General features: G+C 38.1%; 2 protein-coding genes across 5 annotated transcripts; one reads left to right on the forward strand and one right to left on the reverse strand.

The window, feature by feature from the left end:
* The first annotated feature begins 837 nt into the window (after window positions 1-837).
* Window positions 838-2,758, forward strand: LOC126603733 (HVA22-like protein k). 3 transcript variants are annotated; one of them, XM_050270679.1, is made up of 4 exons: window positions 838-1,006; window positions 1,164-1,215; window positions 1,748-1,842; window positions 2,599-2,758. In XM_050270679.1, the coding sequence occupies exons 1-4, from the start codon at window positions 860-862 to the stop codon at window positions 2,755-2,757; spliced, it is 453 nt and encodes a 150-aa protein (XP_050126636.1). In that variant the 5' UTR covers window positions 838-859; the 3' UTR covers window position 2,758. The 3 variants fall into 3 exon arrangements, with proteins under 3 accessions (XP_050126636.1, XP_050126637.1, XP_050126638.1); XM_050270680.1 differs by having other exon boundaries at window positions 1,164-1,214; window positions 1,778-1,842; XM_050270681.1 differs by lacking the exon at window positions 1,748-1,842 and having other exon boundaries at window positions 840-1,006; window positions 2,599-2,747.
* A 523-nt stretch (window positions 2,759-3,281) lies between these two features.
* LOC126603732 (G-box-binding factor 1-like) lies at window positions 3,282-7,131 on the reverse strand. 2 transcript variants are annotated; one of them, XM_050270677.1, is made up of 12 exons: window positions 6,828-7,131; window positions 6,219-6,360; window positions 6,086-6,133; window positions 5,882-5,971; window positions 5,666-5,755; window positions 5,371-5,546; window positions 5,181-5,238; window positions 4,906-4,954; window positions 4,627-4,826; window positions 4,139-4,216; window positions 3,841-3,966; window positions 3,282-3,638 (listed from the first exon to the last, which is right to left on the reverse strand). In XM_050270677.1, the coding sequence occupies exons 2-12, from the start codon at window positions 6,276-6,278 to the stop codon at window positions 3,558-3,560; spliced, it is 1,056 nt and encodes a 351-aa protein (XP_050126634.1). In that variant the 5' UTR covers window positions 6,279-6,360; window positions 6,828-7,131; the 3' UTR covers window positions 3,282-3,557. The 2 variants fall into 2 exon arrangements, with proteins under 2 accessions (XP_050126634.1, XP_050126635.1); XM_050270678.1 differs by lacking the exons at window positions 6,219-6,360; window positions 6,828-7,131 and having other exon boundaries at window positions 6,054-6,133.
* Between the last annotated feature and the right edge of the window lie 11,378 nt (window positions 7,132-18,509).

The following is an 18,509-nucleotide window of genomic DNA, read 5'->3' on the forward strand; positions in this document are numbered from 1 at the left end:
CCTACACCTAAGGCCCCACGAATGCACCTTTCAAAGTTAACTCTGTCCTTCTCTTTCAGCTTTGCCCGACAAGCTTTGCTCGAGAAAGCCCACCAGTGAAGCAGAAGCCCGACAGAAAGCATCAACCGGCACCAACCTCTCGAGGGCTGTGTGCTCGTCGGCCAGGGAACATCCCGACGGAAATTCCTGCCACGAACACGTAGGAACTATTCGATTATTAGAATGTTAATTTCAGTGTGAGTTAGGAAACTGGGTTGTGAAATTCAACAACTTTAGGATATTTTGGGAAATTTTGTTAATAAATCATGATTTTGCTTCTGTGTGGTTATATATCCGAAGTTGATGCTTAGCATTTGTTTACCATTGCCTGCATTGTGGTATTGTATGTATTATTAGAATCCATTAATTTTCCGATAGTTACATGCTCCAATTGACGTTTGAGAATATCCCGGTGCAGGTAGGGTCATTGTACTCCGAACAGCATCGTAAGGCAGGATTCATTTTCGTTATTTCCTTTGTGAAACTTCGAATGTGTTTATTTTATGATACGAGGTTGAGTTCTTTCTCTGGTGTAGTCAGTGGTAGATGCATTGAGGGGCAACGGGATCTTCGGTGAACGTCTATGGATACCTTGGGTGCTGACCCTCCGAACTTCGGTGAATGTCCATAGATACCTTGTGTGCTGCACTTTTGAAGATTAGAGTTGGCTTCATACATGCCCTCCAACTGACTTTAGGCCTACCAAGACTTGGTGAATGTCGATGGATACCTTGGGTGCTGCCCCTTGCATACATTAACAGGTGTGCAATATGCCTTTCCAAATGACTTTAGGCCTACCAAGACTCGATGAAATGGCGATATGCATGCTATTTCTAGTAAAAAAAATTGCGCGCTGCGCATGCTATTCCTTGTTCTATGGGGATTGGTTTACCGGTATACTGTACATGCCAGGCAATTGAAAGGAAAGTTCGTACTGCACAAGAAAAGTGGCTTTTATATTGGGCAGGTTGGAATTTACCAGTTCTTAGTGTTCCTTTTATACTTTGTATTTGGATGAATTGTCTTAAGAGTCTTAACCGTATGCTATCAAGACTTATGCTTCTTTTGAACCCTATCGTGCAAGTAATCTAGTTCTTGCCATCTTTCACTTCAAATGATTGCAGCTTATGGATCTTTCAGCCTTGTTGAAATATTTTCAGACAAGCTTATTTCATGGTAAGATCTGGATCCTTTTCCTCAGAATTATCACATTTGTTAAATAGTTAGGTTCTCTTATGTATCACATTTGCTACCTTTTTACATATGCATCTTCATCTTTGCATATTTGCTGAGAATCCCATATTGCTTTGGTGTTGTTTCAGGATTATTCTAGATCTCTTTAAATTTGGTACATTGACAGTTTCATTAAATTTCTGATGAATAAGTTTGTATGTTTCAACCACAGTTGGTGAATTGAAAAGCAAAAATACAATGTTATTATATAACTAAAAGAAATAAGCATTTTGAACAAAGAAGAATAATAGGAAAACGGTACCCTACACAATTCAGTAGACCTCCACTTTCCTATGTTTATGACCATGACACGATACCATTTTCCAGCAAGAGTCTTTCAGTAACATTCTTAGTAGAATATGTTTTCAACTATAGTTATAGATGAGGATCTAAGGAATCAGTAAATTATTTCCAACAATGTTATAAGAAAAGATATCACTACTAATTTTTTCATGCGTGTATCTGAGTTTGATAGATAACCTCATCATTATTTCCGTTGTCCTTGGGTGCCCAATGTACTACCATATGAAGTTTGCATTTCTTGTTTGGCTCCAACTTCCTACTGTTGATGTAAGTTCATTTTTAATCTTCTCTTTGGAGTGTTTGTTTCAATACATATGGAAGAAGGATTATAAAGACACTTGTCTACCACAAAGTTCAGTTGGTTATAACTTATAATTGTTATTTTATCTCTCTCTCTCTTGCGTTCACTTCTAGTACGTCATTGCAATGATCCTCATATATTCAGACTCGTTGTAACATTCCATTGGAATTGTTGCGTAAAATTGAGTAATTTCACAACAAAAAAAAAAAATTTATTTTTTAAATTTGTTTTCATCTTTCTGTTTTGGATTATATTTTTACTTTGGAAGACCTGGATGTGATTTCACCAATGACCTTTTCTAATCCTAAATCATTTTCCCCACCTACCTCACCACATGGGCTCTTCTTATGGGCTTATTAACAAAATTGTGTTACTTAATTACTGTGCATATAATTGTAAAACGAAGCTTACTACTTGTGAGAAGTCTGCTAATCTATTATACGAAACATAATTTCTTTGAACTAGGTTGTTTTTACTTTTTTATGTTGATGGACACTTGGAAGAAAAGAATTGCATATTCATTTGGGTATGTATGGGTGCCTTATCTTATGTTTATAGTTGAATTTTGAGCTGTGTACAGAATGCTTCGTAGCATTTCACAGCCAACTGTGTTTATGTGCATACTTATGAGATATGGACACGAGGGGAAAATTTTGTTGTAATTAACTACCTGCTTTCTTTTATAAAAAGAATAGTAAGTAATTTTGCCTTTTTTGCATCAGGGAGCGAAGCAGTTGTACACAAACCATCTACGCCCGTTCTTTTTGAAGCATCAAGCTATAATTGATCGAGTTTTGGTGCTCACATATAGCAAATTGGTATTCCCTCTGTCTTTATATAGCATGGAGCAATATGAGTTTATTGAATGTTCCCTTGGTTAGCAGGACCAGATTAGACCAGTACCAGTTTCGGAGTCTAAATCTTTTGTTTGTCTTTTAATTAGTGAATTCTCTGAAGTAGCATAACAGATTACTAAGAAGAAGAAAAAGATAAGACATATCCAAACTGTAGCTCTGTGACCTTAATGTAAAGAATAAGAGTGATGCTATTTAGACGCACCAAAATGGGTCATGCATACTAACAAACCATAAAACCGCAACACGAGTGAATTTCTTATACAACAGTACGTCCTACTTTTATTAACAAGTGAATGCAACCATCAGTTTTATGCGTCTAAGGGTGAGAACCGAAGAACTACTTGTATTAGAGTTTGTAGTCGGGATGGTTTGTAAGGTCCAAATAGAAGCTCTCTTACAAGTAAAAAAAGAGTTGCAAAATATCTTGAAGAAAAATTTGGGTTTAGGGGAGAGAACAAGGCATATGAGCTCGACCCCAAGGCTTGTATAGAAAGAGAGAAAATGGGACATAAGAATCCGAAGCCACACATCGATTCAAAAACTCGAAATAGCAAATGGAAGTAAATCTACTATACACTCTTTTTCCAATGATACAACAATCTGCATGGCTCCCGGGGATCCAACTCATCAGCTACAAAGTTCACAAACAAACGTTACCGTTACAGAGAAAAGGGTTAAAAGTGTATAAATTAGTAAGGAAAACAATTTCTCTACGCTCAATCCGACGAAGGGTCATGGCTTCCCGAGCTCAATCCAACGAAGGGTCGCGGCTTCCCGAGCTCAATCAAATCTCTGTTACTACAAAGCGAGACTAATACTCCATCTCAGCTGTTGCCCTCACCACCACCAGGCTGCTGCTCAAGGTTTGCTACCAAATCGGGTCCGCACACTCGTGTCAGTTCTTCCTGCATGGCAGCGAAAAAGACATACTTCATCAAAAGATGGACTGCACTCGTGCAACAGACTAGTGAAACTTTTCGCGCAACTTGGATTGCTTTTAACGCATCAAGCTAGGACTCTAATCAGCAAGGATTCTCTCCTGGAACCGGGTGTAATGGATGGCATACAAGTACAGAATGAACAAAATGCAAGCGTATGAAAACAAACCTTTATATTAGCATTCTCAGATGTAAGTTTCTCGCATTCCTCAGAAAGCCTATGCAGCTCTTCTCTGAGGCTATGATTCTCATTGCTCAAAGTCTCTACCCTTGCTTGTAGCTCTTCACACTCTGCCTGAAAAACATAAGAAACAGAGGAGCAATTTAGGCATATGAATTGTTTTTGTTCAGGTCTTAGCACATCATTCTTTAAAACGTATCATCCTCCTGTAGCACAGGATGCATATCAAGAACGGCAGATAGAACACAAAATGCCTGCCAACAAGTGTACAGAAGTACATCTGTACCTGCTTCCGTAATCTTGACCTCCTAGCTGACTCCCTATTTGATTGCTTTCTTTTCTGCCTTTTCAGTTCACGTTCGTCCTGTCAAAATCATGAAAATAAAAAAAACCATTATGAGGAGCTAAAACTATTACAAAAGGTTTTTTAGAAATGTATTCATGAGACTTGCACCCCTGCAAAATGTCAATGGAATCCAATTTAAAAATTGAATGAACAATAAAATTTAAGCGTAATAGTTTTACTAACAAAACCATAAAAGTAGCAAAAAAAATTTCATTCTTATACGCACAAGCGTAATAGTCAGGTTTTCTCTTGGCAGAGACAATCTAGCATGTTAGTTTACTCGATTGTTTCATTGGTGCTTCCAGATTGGCAGTCCTGGACCAAACTAAAAACGGCCAACATAACATGCCAAAAGTCTAGACCAATACAGTTTTGCATGGATACTGAGTACAAAATAACAATTTAGAAGATAACAGAAAGATCCCTACTTGAATCCAATGCTCGGCACCACCAGCTGAAGGAGGACCTGATGGATTTCCTCTTACTTTTGCAGCTCCAGCTCCAGCACCAGCAGGGGATGCATTCCATAAATCCATTCCGATATTCAGATTAGTTCCAGGCATAGAGACTGGCTTCCCAGGCACTGAAGCCTGAACAAGTGTCCCGGTGCTATTTTGCGCATTTGCCCCTGAAAAAGACTAACTGTAAGAAAACCATTTTAGAAAATAGAACATAAGCAGACTGTAGAGTGAACACAATTAATATACCATCCGCAAGCATCTTGTCAAAGCTTCCCTTCTTGTTTGCACCATACTCCTAAAGAGCAATTAGGTATGTTTTCATCAGAAGAAAGAGAATGCATCTTAAGAATTTTGTTAGGTTTAAAAGTCTAAAGATGTTATCTATGTGCAGATGTTGGCAAGCATAAACTGGCCAACACTAGTTTTCTAGATGGGTTTTGAAAGATTCCAAAACTCTGTTAGCCATTTGAATTAGTTACAAAGATCACATATAATTATTTAGCTGTAATGCACATACACACCTGATTGTTAGCATTATCATCGCTTCCATCCGATGAACCCTCGCTACCACTTTCACCACTATAAAGCGGAAAATTTACAGTCAAATAACAAGGCAGTGTCGGTAGAAAATCTTCTATGGAACAAATGTAAAAAGAAGAGAAAAATCTAAAAATTGTCAAAAGCAAGAATCCAAAGCAAAGATCAGCACACCTTTGTGAAGCACCATCATTTCCTGAACCTGAAGTTGCTTTTCCACTCTCCACAACCTTGCCACCAGCCAAACCTGCATTTCCGGCGGTTCCCTTGGGTTTTTTGGTTGAAGCCCGCTCTTTCCCGTCAGGACCCTTCCCTTCGAACTCTGGGGTTGGTTGTGGTGCGCCTGGGGTCTACAGAACAATTAAATAAAAGAAATCAGCTGATCAGGTTGAGATCTTCCTAAATAACAGAGTCCATTTTTGTCTATGAAGATGACACGCATATGTATGCAAGAGGAATAGCATCATACCATCACCATACTGGGATGAGCATAAACTCCGCCTGGAGGATACATGGCCGGATATGGAACTGGAGTTCCATATGGCGGCATCATAGGATGCTGAAAAATTGTAAACAACAAAATATAAAAACCACCTATTTCCAAAAAAAGAAGACACAAACAAAAAGCAACCGCTCCTAAGGAACATGTATGCTTGTATATCATTCAAAATCAAAAGACATGTACCTGGGCTCCCCACATATAGGGGTGTGGAGTTGAGGAAGCAACAGTAGAGGCGAAAAAGGGAGGCGGAGTACCTCCAGGACCATAATAAGCCTAAACAAGAAAGTTTGCTGTAAGCTATTGTTTATCAGGATATGAATGATATCTATATGCTTGCTTCAAAAAAAACAATTACATATTGATCCAGAATGTGTTTTCGTCATGAACCTGCATAGAGCTGGACCAATCGGGATATGAAGGTGTTGTTGGTAATTCCTGCACAATCATCAGAAACATAATAAAAACTCGAGCTGGAAAAGGAGTGAGGACGAGGACGGAGGATGGAAGGGAGGGGAAGTACCTGAGGTGTAGAAGCTTGTTTGGAAGGCTTAGAAGGAGTACCCTCTTCCCCTGTCCCCATTTTCTATTGGCTCAGCAAATACCCCTTTTAGTTCTAATTTTACCAGATCACGTTTAATTCTTCAAAATAATCTATGAAGAACCTGAAAGACACCAAAATTAACAGTCCTCAGATTCACTAATCACATGCTTAAAATTTAGAAGCAACAAAATTACTAATTCAATTAATCAAAAACAAGATTACTCGCTCAATTGTTGAAGAATCACATTCAAATTCTCAAGTATTTACTATTCAAACACACAGATTTGAAACCCAAAGCTACAAAATTTACCCGATAGTGGATTAAATTAAACCTACCCCTTATCCAAATTTAACTAATTTTCCTATATCCAAGCTCAAAACTCAAAATTTCAATTGCAATCAAAAGCTGACAGTAATAAATTGACTCATGCAAACAACACAGAATTCAAATAAAGCTGAGATTTTTGGCACAAATTGTGGAATACAAACACGAAATCCAAAGGCAATTAACGATAAATCAGGCCAGGAGACGCGTGATGCGAGATAATTATATAAGAAGAGAGAGAGAGGAGCTAGAGAGAGAGAGACCTGCTTTCATGGCGTTTAGAGAGAGTGAGGTGGAAGTCCAGGTGGAACTGCACTTTATTTAAGATCAACGGCTATGAAATTAGGAATCTAGGGTTTTGAATTTGGAATTTACACCCCAAAACTCTGAAAAGACAAGTGCAAGTGCGTCCACAGAGAGAGAGAGAGAGAGAGAGAGAGAGAGAGAGAGAGGAGAGAGAGGAAGGCTCTGTGTGTGTCCGTTGGCTGCCGCCTCCTGGGCTTTCAGTTTGTCGTTGTTTAGTTGGGACGGTGAGTTTTGGTATGGGGGAGTGAGTGACTGGATATGTTGTGTGGGTGCGAGATCCAGTGTTGTGGAGGTGTACCGGAAGAGGAGGTTAGGGTTTGGCGGGGGAGACACGTGCGAGGAAGAGGCGTCCAGCTGTCCACGTTTCACTGGATTAGATCGTGACGATGCAGAAGCCACGATGACTCATCCTGACAACTACCTTTTTTATTATTTTTATCTTAATTATTATTTTATTTTGTTACTTATATTTTATTAATTTATCTTCGTCTTATCTCTAATCTCTTCTCCTTCCATCCGGTTTCTTCTAGTAACTCTCCTTGATTGGCGGCCACGTCAGCTTAAAATTGAAAATTATTTATTTATTTATTTATAGGTGAACAATACTTCCGAATTAACTGCATTTCAGAGTGTAATTTTAAAAATAGATCATGAATTTTCATTTTTTTTTATTTTGTACTATAAATGTTGTGTTGCAGGTTTATTTGACTGAACTATATGAGGAAGAGAGGCTGGTGACAAGAGAGAGAAAAGGGAGATTTAATAAATAAATGAGCTAATAGCAACTACGCATTGTAGCCGTTTTTGATTTTGTGAGGTATGTGTTGTATCACACCATTGTGCTTTTATTTATAGTAGTACGATATGTTAAATCGTTACCTTAATAGGATGCAACTCTAATAGGATAATAACTACTAAATGAAATATTCCAAGATATCCCTAGATACACTAGGATTTACACAATCATATTCTCATATTCTTATTATAAATATGACTACAACACTCCTTATTAAGTGTGGAAAAACTCAAACAAAACATCATATCAGATTTTCAACAGTTAAGGTAGAACAATTGATGAAGTTGTCGGCACAACGGGCAAATGCAAGTCTCTAATATAAAGAAAGTATGCATCGGTAGTAAAACTCACAAAACCTTGTTATGGTAAAACCTAAGGCAAATGAAAACTCATAGACTAAAGAGAAAAGTGAGAAGTATGCATAATGTCTAAAACAAACGTCAAACAGGACGAAAGTAGTGAACTCAACGAAGTATAATCATCCCAGGATGAGTGTCTCATTAAAACCTCGTTAAGTAACAAAAACCTAGTAAGAAAAATGCTCCTAATCGTAGGAAAAAACAGTACATAAAAATCAAGTGAGTATGCTTCAGGATACTCCCCTGAGTTATACATAACTTCCAAATAAGAGAATTACAAGCAATTCAACTCAGATAATTTATGCATACCGATTCCTTGGACGAGCTTCTAAAAAGTAGACTTGGGCAATGACTTGGTACAGAGATCGGTCAGGTTGTCCTGAGAATGGATTTGCTTGACTTCAATGTTCTGATGCTGTTGTTGCTGGTGAGAATAAAAGAACTTCGACGTTATGTGCTTAGTGTTGTCTCCCTTGATGTATCCATTCTTTAACTGCTCGATACATGCTGCATTGTCTTCAAAGATCGTCGTAAGAAGGTCAACAACGGTAGAAAGACCACTAGTGCTTTGAATATGTTCCATGACTGCTCTCAACCAAAAGCACTTACGCGATGCTTCATGCAGGGTGAAGATCTCAACATGGTTCGAAGAAGTCGCAATTAGCATTTGCTTGGTAGACCTTTAAGATATAGTGGTGTCTCTAACGGTAGAGACATAGCAAGTTTGAGAACGTGTCATATGTGGGTCAGACAAATAATCAGCATCTGTGTAACCAACAAGGCAAGAATCAACCCGAGGACCGAGGGGCGGCGACTCCTCTCAAGGATTTTTGGGTGTAGAACAAACTCAAATTCGTCGTACCCTTAAGGTAGCAAAAAATATCTTTAACACTATTCTAGTGTTTGTGTGTAGGCGCATTGCTGTATCTAGCCAAAAAATTAATAGCAAAGAAGATGTCAAGTCTAGTGCATTAAACCAAGTACAATAAAGCACCAACTGCACGTAGGTATGGAACTTTAGGCTCCAAAATCCCTTCCTCATCCTCCTTGGGACATAAAGGATCTAGTTTAGCATCTAGAGTCCGAGCGACTATACGCGTGACCGATGATCTTTTGATCCACATCGGTAGCACATGTACATTTCAGTGAAAGCCGATTAAACAGTAGTTTTCCCCTTGTTTTTGAAGTTTGGGGCCTCATGTGCAAAGGGTTGGCACTTCTGGGTCAAATTTCCTCATTTTGGTAGCCTTTGGCTCTATTGACCTTGGGCCTATAGGTGGGCTTGCCGCCCATTACCACAGCCATGACTATTTTTCCATCGTTTGTGGCTGCTATAAATGGTCGTATGTGCTTCAGGTGGAGCGTTCGAGCTAGTGGGTCGAACTTGATGATTTCTCATCAAAAGCTGGCTCTGCTTTTTAGTGAAAAGTAAAACAAAGATTTAATCTGAAAATTTGGTGAACTTTTGTGCTCTATATTGTTACTGCAAAACCATATTGGTGGCATGGAATGTCGAATAGGCCTTCTCCAGGAGATTTGCATCTGTTAAGTCCACTTTATAGAACTTAAGCAATGATCAGATTCTACAAACTTCAGAGTTGTACTCATTCACGGACTTAAAGTCTCGGAAGCGTAAATGATGCCAATCGTGTCTTGCTTCAAGCAAGTAAATATCTTCTGGTGATTAAAACGATCATCCACAACAAGTCAAAGCGTGGGTGAGTCCTCTTCAGCGAGGTACTTGATCTGCAGTGCATCATGGATATGTCTTTGAATGAAGATTATTGTAGTACCTTTCTGAGCTTTATCAACGAGGTTAGCATCGGTAGGTTCCTTGATGGTGGCTCTAATACCTTTTACAGTAAGATGGAGTTTCACGTCTTAAACCCACTTTTGGCTGTTTCTTCCAGATACTTCCAGAGCGGTAAAATTGAGCTTGTTTAAGTTCGACATGTCCCTAAAATGGAAGGTACAATAAAATGTGGTTAGTCATATGGTAATCTATAGAAATACATCGTGGAACATTGGGGTTCTATATAAATGTATTGGTTTAATTTACACATGAAAGCTACAAGTTTCATGTGGTAAGTTTTGAATGACAACCTCGGGTTTCAAATGCACTAAATATGAAACTACAGGCTCAATTTAGTTTTATGAACAATTAGTTCATAAAGGAGAGGTTCCAGCAAGAACATAAAATGTAATATGCTGATTTAAGTGTAGTGGATTTAAGTTGCTTCGGGAACTCAAGTGTGAATGCTTCGGGACTATGAAAGAATGTCAATGGTTCAAAGTAGAAAAATAAATTATTGAATCGTTAATGTCCAAAAGTGATCTTTAGGTCAATAATTTTGGATTAATTATTAGATTAATAGACTGCAGGTCACTTTTAATGAGACCAAATGGGGTCGATCGTGGAAGCAAAATAATGACAAACGACTCATATTAGCTTCGGTTGGTGATAAACCAAGTGATAATTAAATTAGAATTAATTTGCGCAACACAAAGTACCCCAAAAAATATATTTGGGTATGAGTTATAATGTGGGTATGCCAAAAATTGGCATTGAATCAAAAGAAAGGACGCGGCCCAGCCAAAAACTAGGCTAGTAATGACATGAGAACAAGCCCTACAGTTCGGCTGCATGTCATTGGGCCTCGAGAGGGCTGCAAGCTTCTGGACCGTATAGTCTGGGTGAGCCTGGTTTAGGACAAAAATAAGGCACGAGTGCAAGCCCAGCATGTGCTGGCCTACAGGTTGGTGCGGGGAAGTCCAACCGAGGCTGGATTTCCGGTTTTTAGGCTGGGGCAGGTCAAGCCCAGCAGTACAAATGTTGCTGGCACCAAGGCATGGGTGAAGCCCAGCAAGCAACAGGCTTGCTGCAGGCGGGCCTGTGTATAGGACAGAAGGTCCAACAGCTCTGGGTTGCTGGTGTTATGCCAGGGATGTATAGGATAGGTCCAAGAAAGCTTTAGGCCTTCTCGGGATGGGTTGGGGCTGCAAGCCCGTGAGTACCCTCGACCTGGGTTGTCTTGCGTGAGCAACAAAGCCTAAAGGGTTGTTACCGTGTGGTCCAAGACGTCAAACAACGCCGTTCTCATTTTTTTCTCCATGTGGCTGGGCTACAGGCCAGCTGCGGTGGTCAACAATGGTGCCTATGGCAGCACAGCAGCAAGTCACAGCCATGCCATATAATTCCCAGTTTTTTTTCTGACTTTTCTAGGGTTTTAAGAACCCTAAATTGCTTCTAATTTATTTATATATCGAAAAGAAAATATAAATATAGGAGGTTCATGCATCATGGGTATGTTTTCATGCTTCGTGGACATTTTAAATATCTTATTTTATTTTAAGTGTACCCGATTAGCAGAAAACAAATAAAAACCTTTGAATTTTGTAAAAGAAAACCTCCTCTTACTCTCCTTACCTTAATAGGATTACAACTCTAATAGGATAATAACTACTAAAGGGAATATTCTAAAATATATCTATATAGATTAAGATTTACACAATTACATTCATATTCTAAATATGACTGCCACATGTTAAAATTATTTCAATCCATGTTTTCGTATGAATTGATTTTTTGTTAATTTATTAAATTGACAAAATTTAGAATCTCATGACCTACTTTGAAAATCACATCAAACTTGAAAAGTGTGAAATGTAGTAAGACCAAATACTTATGATGCACTTTCTCAATTTTATTTTCCTCTCTTTACTTGCCAAATTTTTTATTATTGCATGGTTTATTGGATAAATAAAACTTCGTTTTTTTCTCAAGATTTTTTGTGACTGATTCTGTAACGCCCCACCCCCGAGATATATATTTCCGAGAAATAATTCCGATGATAGGCCTCAATTAAACTCTTGTTTACATTACTACCAATAATCATGATTCTTTATTTAATTTTCATAATCCCTCACAAAAACTAGAACCAAAATTAACTTACCAAAACTTACCATTAAATTTTTATAATTTATCACCAATTTCTTCTCTTGAATCAAATTCCCAACTAAAGATTAAATCTCGATTATTAAGGCTGCATCTAACTCTTGTTAGACTGCCTACGTACCCTTTAACGGGATTAAGCTTTTCATAGTTCATAATTCCGTTTAAATCCATTCCTATAGCCATTTCCGAAAATATTCTAGAATCGGAAATATTTAACATTAGCTTTCACAATCGAATCACATCAAATGGTTACCAATTACGGATTTAAAATACATAAATTTGCATAAAAAGGCAGCGTCGGCCCATTGGCCACGCGCCGCTGCACGTGGCGGTCGGCTGCCCCAACTTGTCGAAAAATTCAAACTTTTATACCTATGATCAAGGCCAATTTGACCTGGAAAAGCCTTAATTCGCCACGAACCTGCCGGAACTCTAGAAAAAGGTGTTCCTTGATTCGTCCTCAAATCGACTATGACGCTCCAACCAATAATTGGGCATTGTTCCTGAGCTCAAGGTGAGGTATTTTGATGGTGATGATCGATAAGGAGGGTTGCAGAACGGCGAATCACCGTCGGGTTACCACCGCACCCACCGGTGCTTTTTTCCACGAAACTGAGGCCAATACTTTCGATTTTTGGTTGGAAATGGAAAGGGGAGGATTGTGGGATATTTTTCTAGGTGGTGAATGGCTTCAATTCCCCGGAAAATAACCAGAAATGGCGTCGGAGGCCATGGAACCCGCTGGGTCGAGTTGTGAGTCAGAAAAAAGGTCCGGTTCCTTTTTTTTCTTCTCCCTCATTTCACCTCCTTTCCTTTCTTCCTGATTGGCAAATCCCATTCCTCCTTTCTCTCCTTTCTCTTCTCTCATTCTCATCCTAGCCGTCCATCTCTCTCTTTCCTTTTCTTTTCCTTTCATCCCAACCACACATGTGGCATATCACATAGATCCAGAAAATCTGGAGCCTTCTAAAGAAAGTTAAAATTATAAAATATCCCTGAATTTAAATGTTAATAACTTCTTCGTTCTAAATTCTTTTCACGAACAATTTGTGCCTATGCGTTCGTGATATCGAGCTCTATTCAAACATATAAATTGTGACCTCGAAAGGTCTACGGATCTTCGGAAATAAATTTCCAAACTTCAAACTTCATAACTAGTTCAATTTAAAACTAAATTCAAATAAATTAATATAAATTCTTGAAAATAATATAAAATCTCAATAATACAAATACGTAAATTATAATAATTTCCAGTAATAAAATTTTAAAATTCTTCAATTAAATTTTCATAACCATAAATCGATTTATTTTCGATTTTCTCCACATATTCATATATTTAAATTTTCAGGGTATTACATATTCACATAACTTATGATCAAAACCGTTCCTATGATAAATCATTCTGTAAATATCATTTCTGCAAAAAATTAATTGAAAATAAGACGGTTTAGTCAATCAACTACATAAAATAGATACACAATTCATAATTCTTTTACCGAATTCTTCTCTCTATTTTTATACAATTGGATGACTCAAAGATCTCATATTTTATTAACTTTTTGCAGAAATTATCTTTACATAGTGATTTTATAATATGAACAATTATGATCATAAGCACTAAATTTGATGAATTGCTCATGAAGTATCTTGAGAAGAAACTCATGCTCGATCTTAAGAAGCCAAGTTGTTCTCATAAATAAAACTTACATGTGAGGCAAAAAATTTCAAAACGTAGAGGATGTCAGGAAATTCCTTTCTTTTTTTTGTTTGAAAAATTGTTGGCACATTTTCGTATTTCAGACACTAATTGACATCTTATATGACTCAAAACTTGCACGAATATAAGATCTAAGAACTGTCATAGCTTGATTACAATTGTTTGACTAATAACTTCTCAATTTTTTTTGTGTAAAATATGATTATTGTATTGTTGGATTGATATATGTGTTGATCAACTCGTGTTCATATATGAACATAACACAATTATAAGTGCGTAAACATAAACATGATCGATATTTATTCCTACACATAGCATATAATATAACGATGTATTGTATTGTATTGTATTGAATTCAATCAAATTATAACAAGTGTTAGGGACTTTCTTTTTCTTTCTTTTTTTTTTTTTTTTGAATAGAGACGATATAATTTCATTACCATAACCAAACACTTACAATGATGCCATATGGGTACATGTACTCCAGTGATCAATTTCTTGATCTGAAGGTAATAAGCACAAATTACAAATAATTTTTTATAACCCATATACGGCGATCCTACAAAGAATACACCACTAGAACGAACAAGTAGTCCCGAGAAAGACATGTCCCATGAGTGACATAACAAGTTCTGAGACCCTCACCAAAACCCACACGAAACAGCTAGGTTACAAAATCACAGAAGCGACACAAAATCGATTGCCGAAGCAACACATACTAGTAAAAAACAAGGTGACATGTCCACAATAAAGGTGCAGTTGTTGGCAGTAGGCGTGGGGAGCATAGGCAGAGGCACGTTCAGAAATGTCAGGAGGTGTACGAGGCCAGCAAAAGCCAAGACGAACTTAGAGAGGTAGGGCGGAAAGGAATCCAGCCAGAGCCACCACAGTCGTCGAAAACTCCACCACAAACCAAAACCCAACATGAAAGTACCAAGAGTCGCCAACGATACCTCCGACCGGAGTTGGTCATAGTAATGGCAAGAAAAAGCAGCAGCGACATGGATGGAAAAGGGAAATCCAAGACCACCCACTCCACTAAACCGCCATCCCCACCATCACCATGAACCCAAAGATGACACAACGATATTTCCAAGGGTAGAGCCCTCAGATGTCTAAACAACCGATAGAAAACAGCTGGAAAATATGCAACCCACCACGGCGGTGCCTAGGAAGCCATAACCGGGAAACTCCAAGTGCAAAGCCCACCCAGGAGCTGTCAAGCAATATGCATAAAAGAGAACAGAGAGATTGCAGAAGAAGAAGGAGAAAACAGAGAAGGTTCAGAAACAGAAAGAGAAAGAGAATGAATTTTCACTTGTATTTTCTTCAAAATGATTATCTGGTTACAAGGATACAGTTGCTATATAGGTGAATACTTAGCTAATTGCCTTATCTGAATCTAACACTTAGCAACAATCCTAACTGAATATTATAACATCAACAATCCTAACTGCCTTATCTATTTGGCCAACTCTAACATCCCCCCGGAAGCTCATGGTGGTCCAACCATGAGATTGTTGCAGTTGAAGAGTATCTGGCAATCTAAACTCTTTTTGGATAGTATTCCTTGCAGTTGGATAGTGGAGTATTTGGTCACTGTTGCACATATACTCTGCAATAAGAGATCTCCAAACATCTGGAGCTTGTATTTTACCATTATATCGCGTATACCATAGTACCCAAATTAGCGTAGACTTGGTGCCCCCACCCTTATCAGAAATTCTCATATGGTAGCCTAACTGAATATCAAATATACTTCCACCTTTGCATAATCGAAGTACATAAAATCCTCGGAACTCATGTATAACAGTTTAAGTATGAACACCAATTTTTACCTTGTTGTCAGAGTTAAAAACTGGAAATATCACTTGAATACACAATTGTAAACCCACTGAAATCAACTGAGAGTCTACACTTTCCTTGTCAATACATCCCAAAACTTGTTTTTTTTTTTTTGCATCATCTAAACACATTTCATCTTCTGAAACAATGAAGTGCGAGAGAAAACCAGACTGGCGATCATAAGCTGTATGAATTTAAACATTAGAATTGCTCTGTAAAGGAGTTTCATGATTTTTGTGTTGTTTATGGGGCGCAGTGGGCTTTCTGACAGTGACTTTCTTCATGGTAGCCAACCTATTAGATAAGTCAAATGAATTGAGGTCTACCAGGACATGATCAAGTTCTGGCTCATCTTCACCTTCATCATCTACAGAGTGTTCATTCTCATATGAGTTTGATTTATACTACTCAGATAAGTTGTTTCCCACATTTGGATATCCAACAAATCCCAAAACTACATTACTAGAAGCTGAGAGACAATCAACATCAAAATGATCTTTCTATGAACAAATTTGATGTGTAGTAATTTCAGGTGCCAGAGAACTAGGATATAGAGATGGAGGTGAGCTAAGAATTCCATTATAACTATCGACATTATTACCATAGCTTGACCTAAAATTGGATTGAGCATGATAACCACCACTGAAGCCAGCATGAAATTGAGAGCTAAAGAAAGGAAAGAAAGAACCTTTTGTCTCACATTCAACAATAGCACAATTCACAATGGCTTCCTCAGCGAGCAATTGTGCACGAAAGTCCTTGAGTGAAATGATACTCTCACACCCTCTGAGTACACATTTAAATGTGTTGTATTTTGGAGGGAGTCCATTCAATGCAATGATCACAAAGTCTTCATCAGCAAGTGTGACACCAAGAATAGAAAGTCCATCCCTTGCTTCTTTAATTCTTTGAAGATACTGGGAAATTGAATTTGATCCCTTCTTAATGTTGTAAAGATCAATCTGTAATTTGATTATACTGGTTTTTGTACTTGGTAAGAAAAACTGGTTTTGAAGACGAACCCACATCTCTTGAGAACTCTTGCTACCAATCATACAGGAAATAGCAGATGAAGAAAGTGTGGCAATAATTAACAACATCAATGAATGATCATGCATTTTCCATACTTTGTACTCATTGATTTCAATTCTTGAAGATGAAGTACCAGATGTTACCTTTAAATCTCCTGAAGAAGTAAAAGAAAACTGAGCAAGACAGAGATTTGATCCGTCAACGAACCCCATAATTCCATGGACTTCAAGCATCAACTGCATCTGAAAACGCCGTTGTAGATAGTTGGTCTCATTCAGTTTCATAGTAACAGACGTCGAAACAGATGAAATCAATCCAGTGATCAGTGATTGCAAGATTTGAAGTTGATTCGTAGTTACCCTTTCAAAAAATTGTAGAGAAATATGTCTGAGGAAAAGACTTAAACACCTGGCGTGCACAATCTTTCAAAGTGAAGAATAAAGAATTGGGTAATCTTGATACACCCACAAGATAGAAAAAAGAAAGAATTTTGTGTAGCGGAAGGAAAAAGGAAAGATCGAAGAAGCTGATCAAGCTTTAATGGCTCTTGATACCATGTCAAGCAATATGTAGAAAAGAGAACAAGGAGATTGCAGAAGAAGAAGGAGAAAACAGAGAAGGTTTAGACACAGAGAGAGAGAGATAGAAAGAGAATGAATTTTCACTTGTATTTTCTTGAAAATGATTATCTGGTTGCAATGATACAATTGCTATATAGGTGAATACTCAGCTAACTACCTTATCTGAATCTAACACTTAACAACAATCCTAAATGAATATTATAATAGCAAGAATCTTAACTGCCTTATCTATTTGGCTATATACTCTAATAGGAGCTACACGAACTGTTTGGATTAAAAGTTAACTTTGGGCTCAAGAAAGGAGTTGGCCCAAAAGGAGGCCCGAAAGGGAAGATAGCCGAAGCCCAGTCGAAGCCCAGAAGGCAGAAATGGCCTTTTCTGACTTGGTGCAGCTCATGAAGACCACTTGCTTACCTACCCAAAGGCCAAGTGGTATAGACTGATCAGCTACACAGCCCATAAAGTACTTTATGATGGCAGTCCATGTAAAAAAGTCGATGAGTCATCACCCTCAAACCGCATTCGGACAAGGCTGCTGTTACAGGAAGCCAAGCCGAGTGGTCTATATAAGAAGAAGGAGAAACCAGGAATAAAGACACTCAATCAAACAAACAAATGCAAGCACAAACTCTGCTCAAAGCTAGATTTGCCTTCATAACAAAGCTGTAGTCAGCCTTCATCCCTTTCGGGACAAGCCTTCATCCCCCTCGGGATAACCCCCTCTTCAACCCTTTGTAATAGCTCTGCTACCTTGTTCAACCTTGCTGTAGTATCGATTCATCTTTTGTAATCTCTCTCTCTCTCTATCCCTCTAAGCTTTCAGACATTTGACAAAACTACAAAGATAAGAACCTGCAAGACGAGCAACCTTACACAATAAGGTTTAACCTTGCCCGACCTTTTTTGCTTTGTTTTTGTCTTTTCAATATGTTATATACTTCCAGTTATATGCAAGTTATTTCTAGCAATATGACTATTAAAAGGCTTTCTCAGTACTTGAATCCGATTTGAATATATCGTCAGTGTTCAAACCAGATCCAAGTCCTAAGCCCTCGGGCATGTAAATCTGATCAGTTAAAAGTCATTGGCCTCAAGGCATAAAAAAGAACCTTATGTGGAGTTAACCCATCCACGACAGTCCTTGATAAACGAGAAGTCTGAAGTTACTTAGGGCGCAAGTAATCAACCTACCCTCTAGTTTTCCTTCTATTATATCATGATTACCATAGAAAGCTTGAACATGGAATGGATTCTAATGGAAAGCCTCAAGGCCTACACCTAAGGCCCTACAAAGGCATCCATTTGGATTCATTCCGTTCAGCGATCTAAAGAGTCTAAGTATAAGGATGACCTC

Source organism: Malus sylvestris, chromosome 15 (assembly GCF_916048215.2).
Source record: "Malus sylvestris chromosome 15, drMalSylv7.2, whole genome shotgun sequence".
Taxonomy (NCBI): Eukaryota; Viridiplantae; Streptophyta; class Magnoliopsida; order Rosales; family Rosaceae; genus Malus; species Malus sylvestris.

Bases quoted from the DNA above. Each gene is read 5' to 3' on its own strand.
- LOC126603733 (XM_050270679.1), top strand. From the start codon at position 860: ATGCATGCTATTTCTAGTAAAAAAAATTGCGCGCTGCGCATGCTATTC. The intron at 1,007-1,163 runs GTTGGAATTTAC...AAATGATTGCAG, and splicing joins GTGGCTTTTATATTGGGCAG to CTTATGGATCTTTCAGCCTT. The intron at 1,843-2,598 runs GTAAGTTCATTT...TTTTTGCATCAG, and splicing joins TCCAACTTCCTACTGTTGAT to GGAGCGAAGCAGTTGTACAC.
- LOC126603732 (XM_050270677.1), bottom strand. From the start codon at position 6,278: ATGGGGACAGGGGAAGAGGGTACTCCTTCTAAGCCTTCCAAACAAGCT. The intron at 5,239-5,370 runs GTGTGCTGATCT...TCCGCTTTATAG, and splicing joins AATGATGGTGCTTCACAAAG to TGGTGAAAGTGGTAGCGAGG. The intron at 4,217-4,626 runs GTAGGGATCTTT...TGATTTTGACAG, and splicing joins GTGCCGAGCATTGGATTCAA to GACGAACGTGAACTGAAAAG.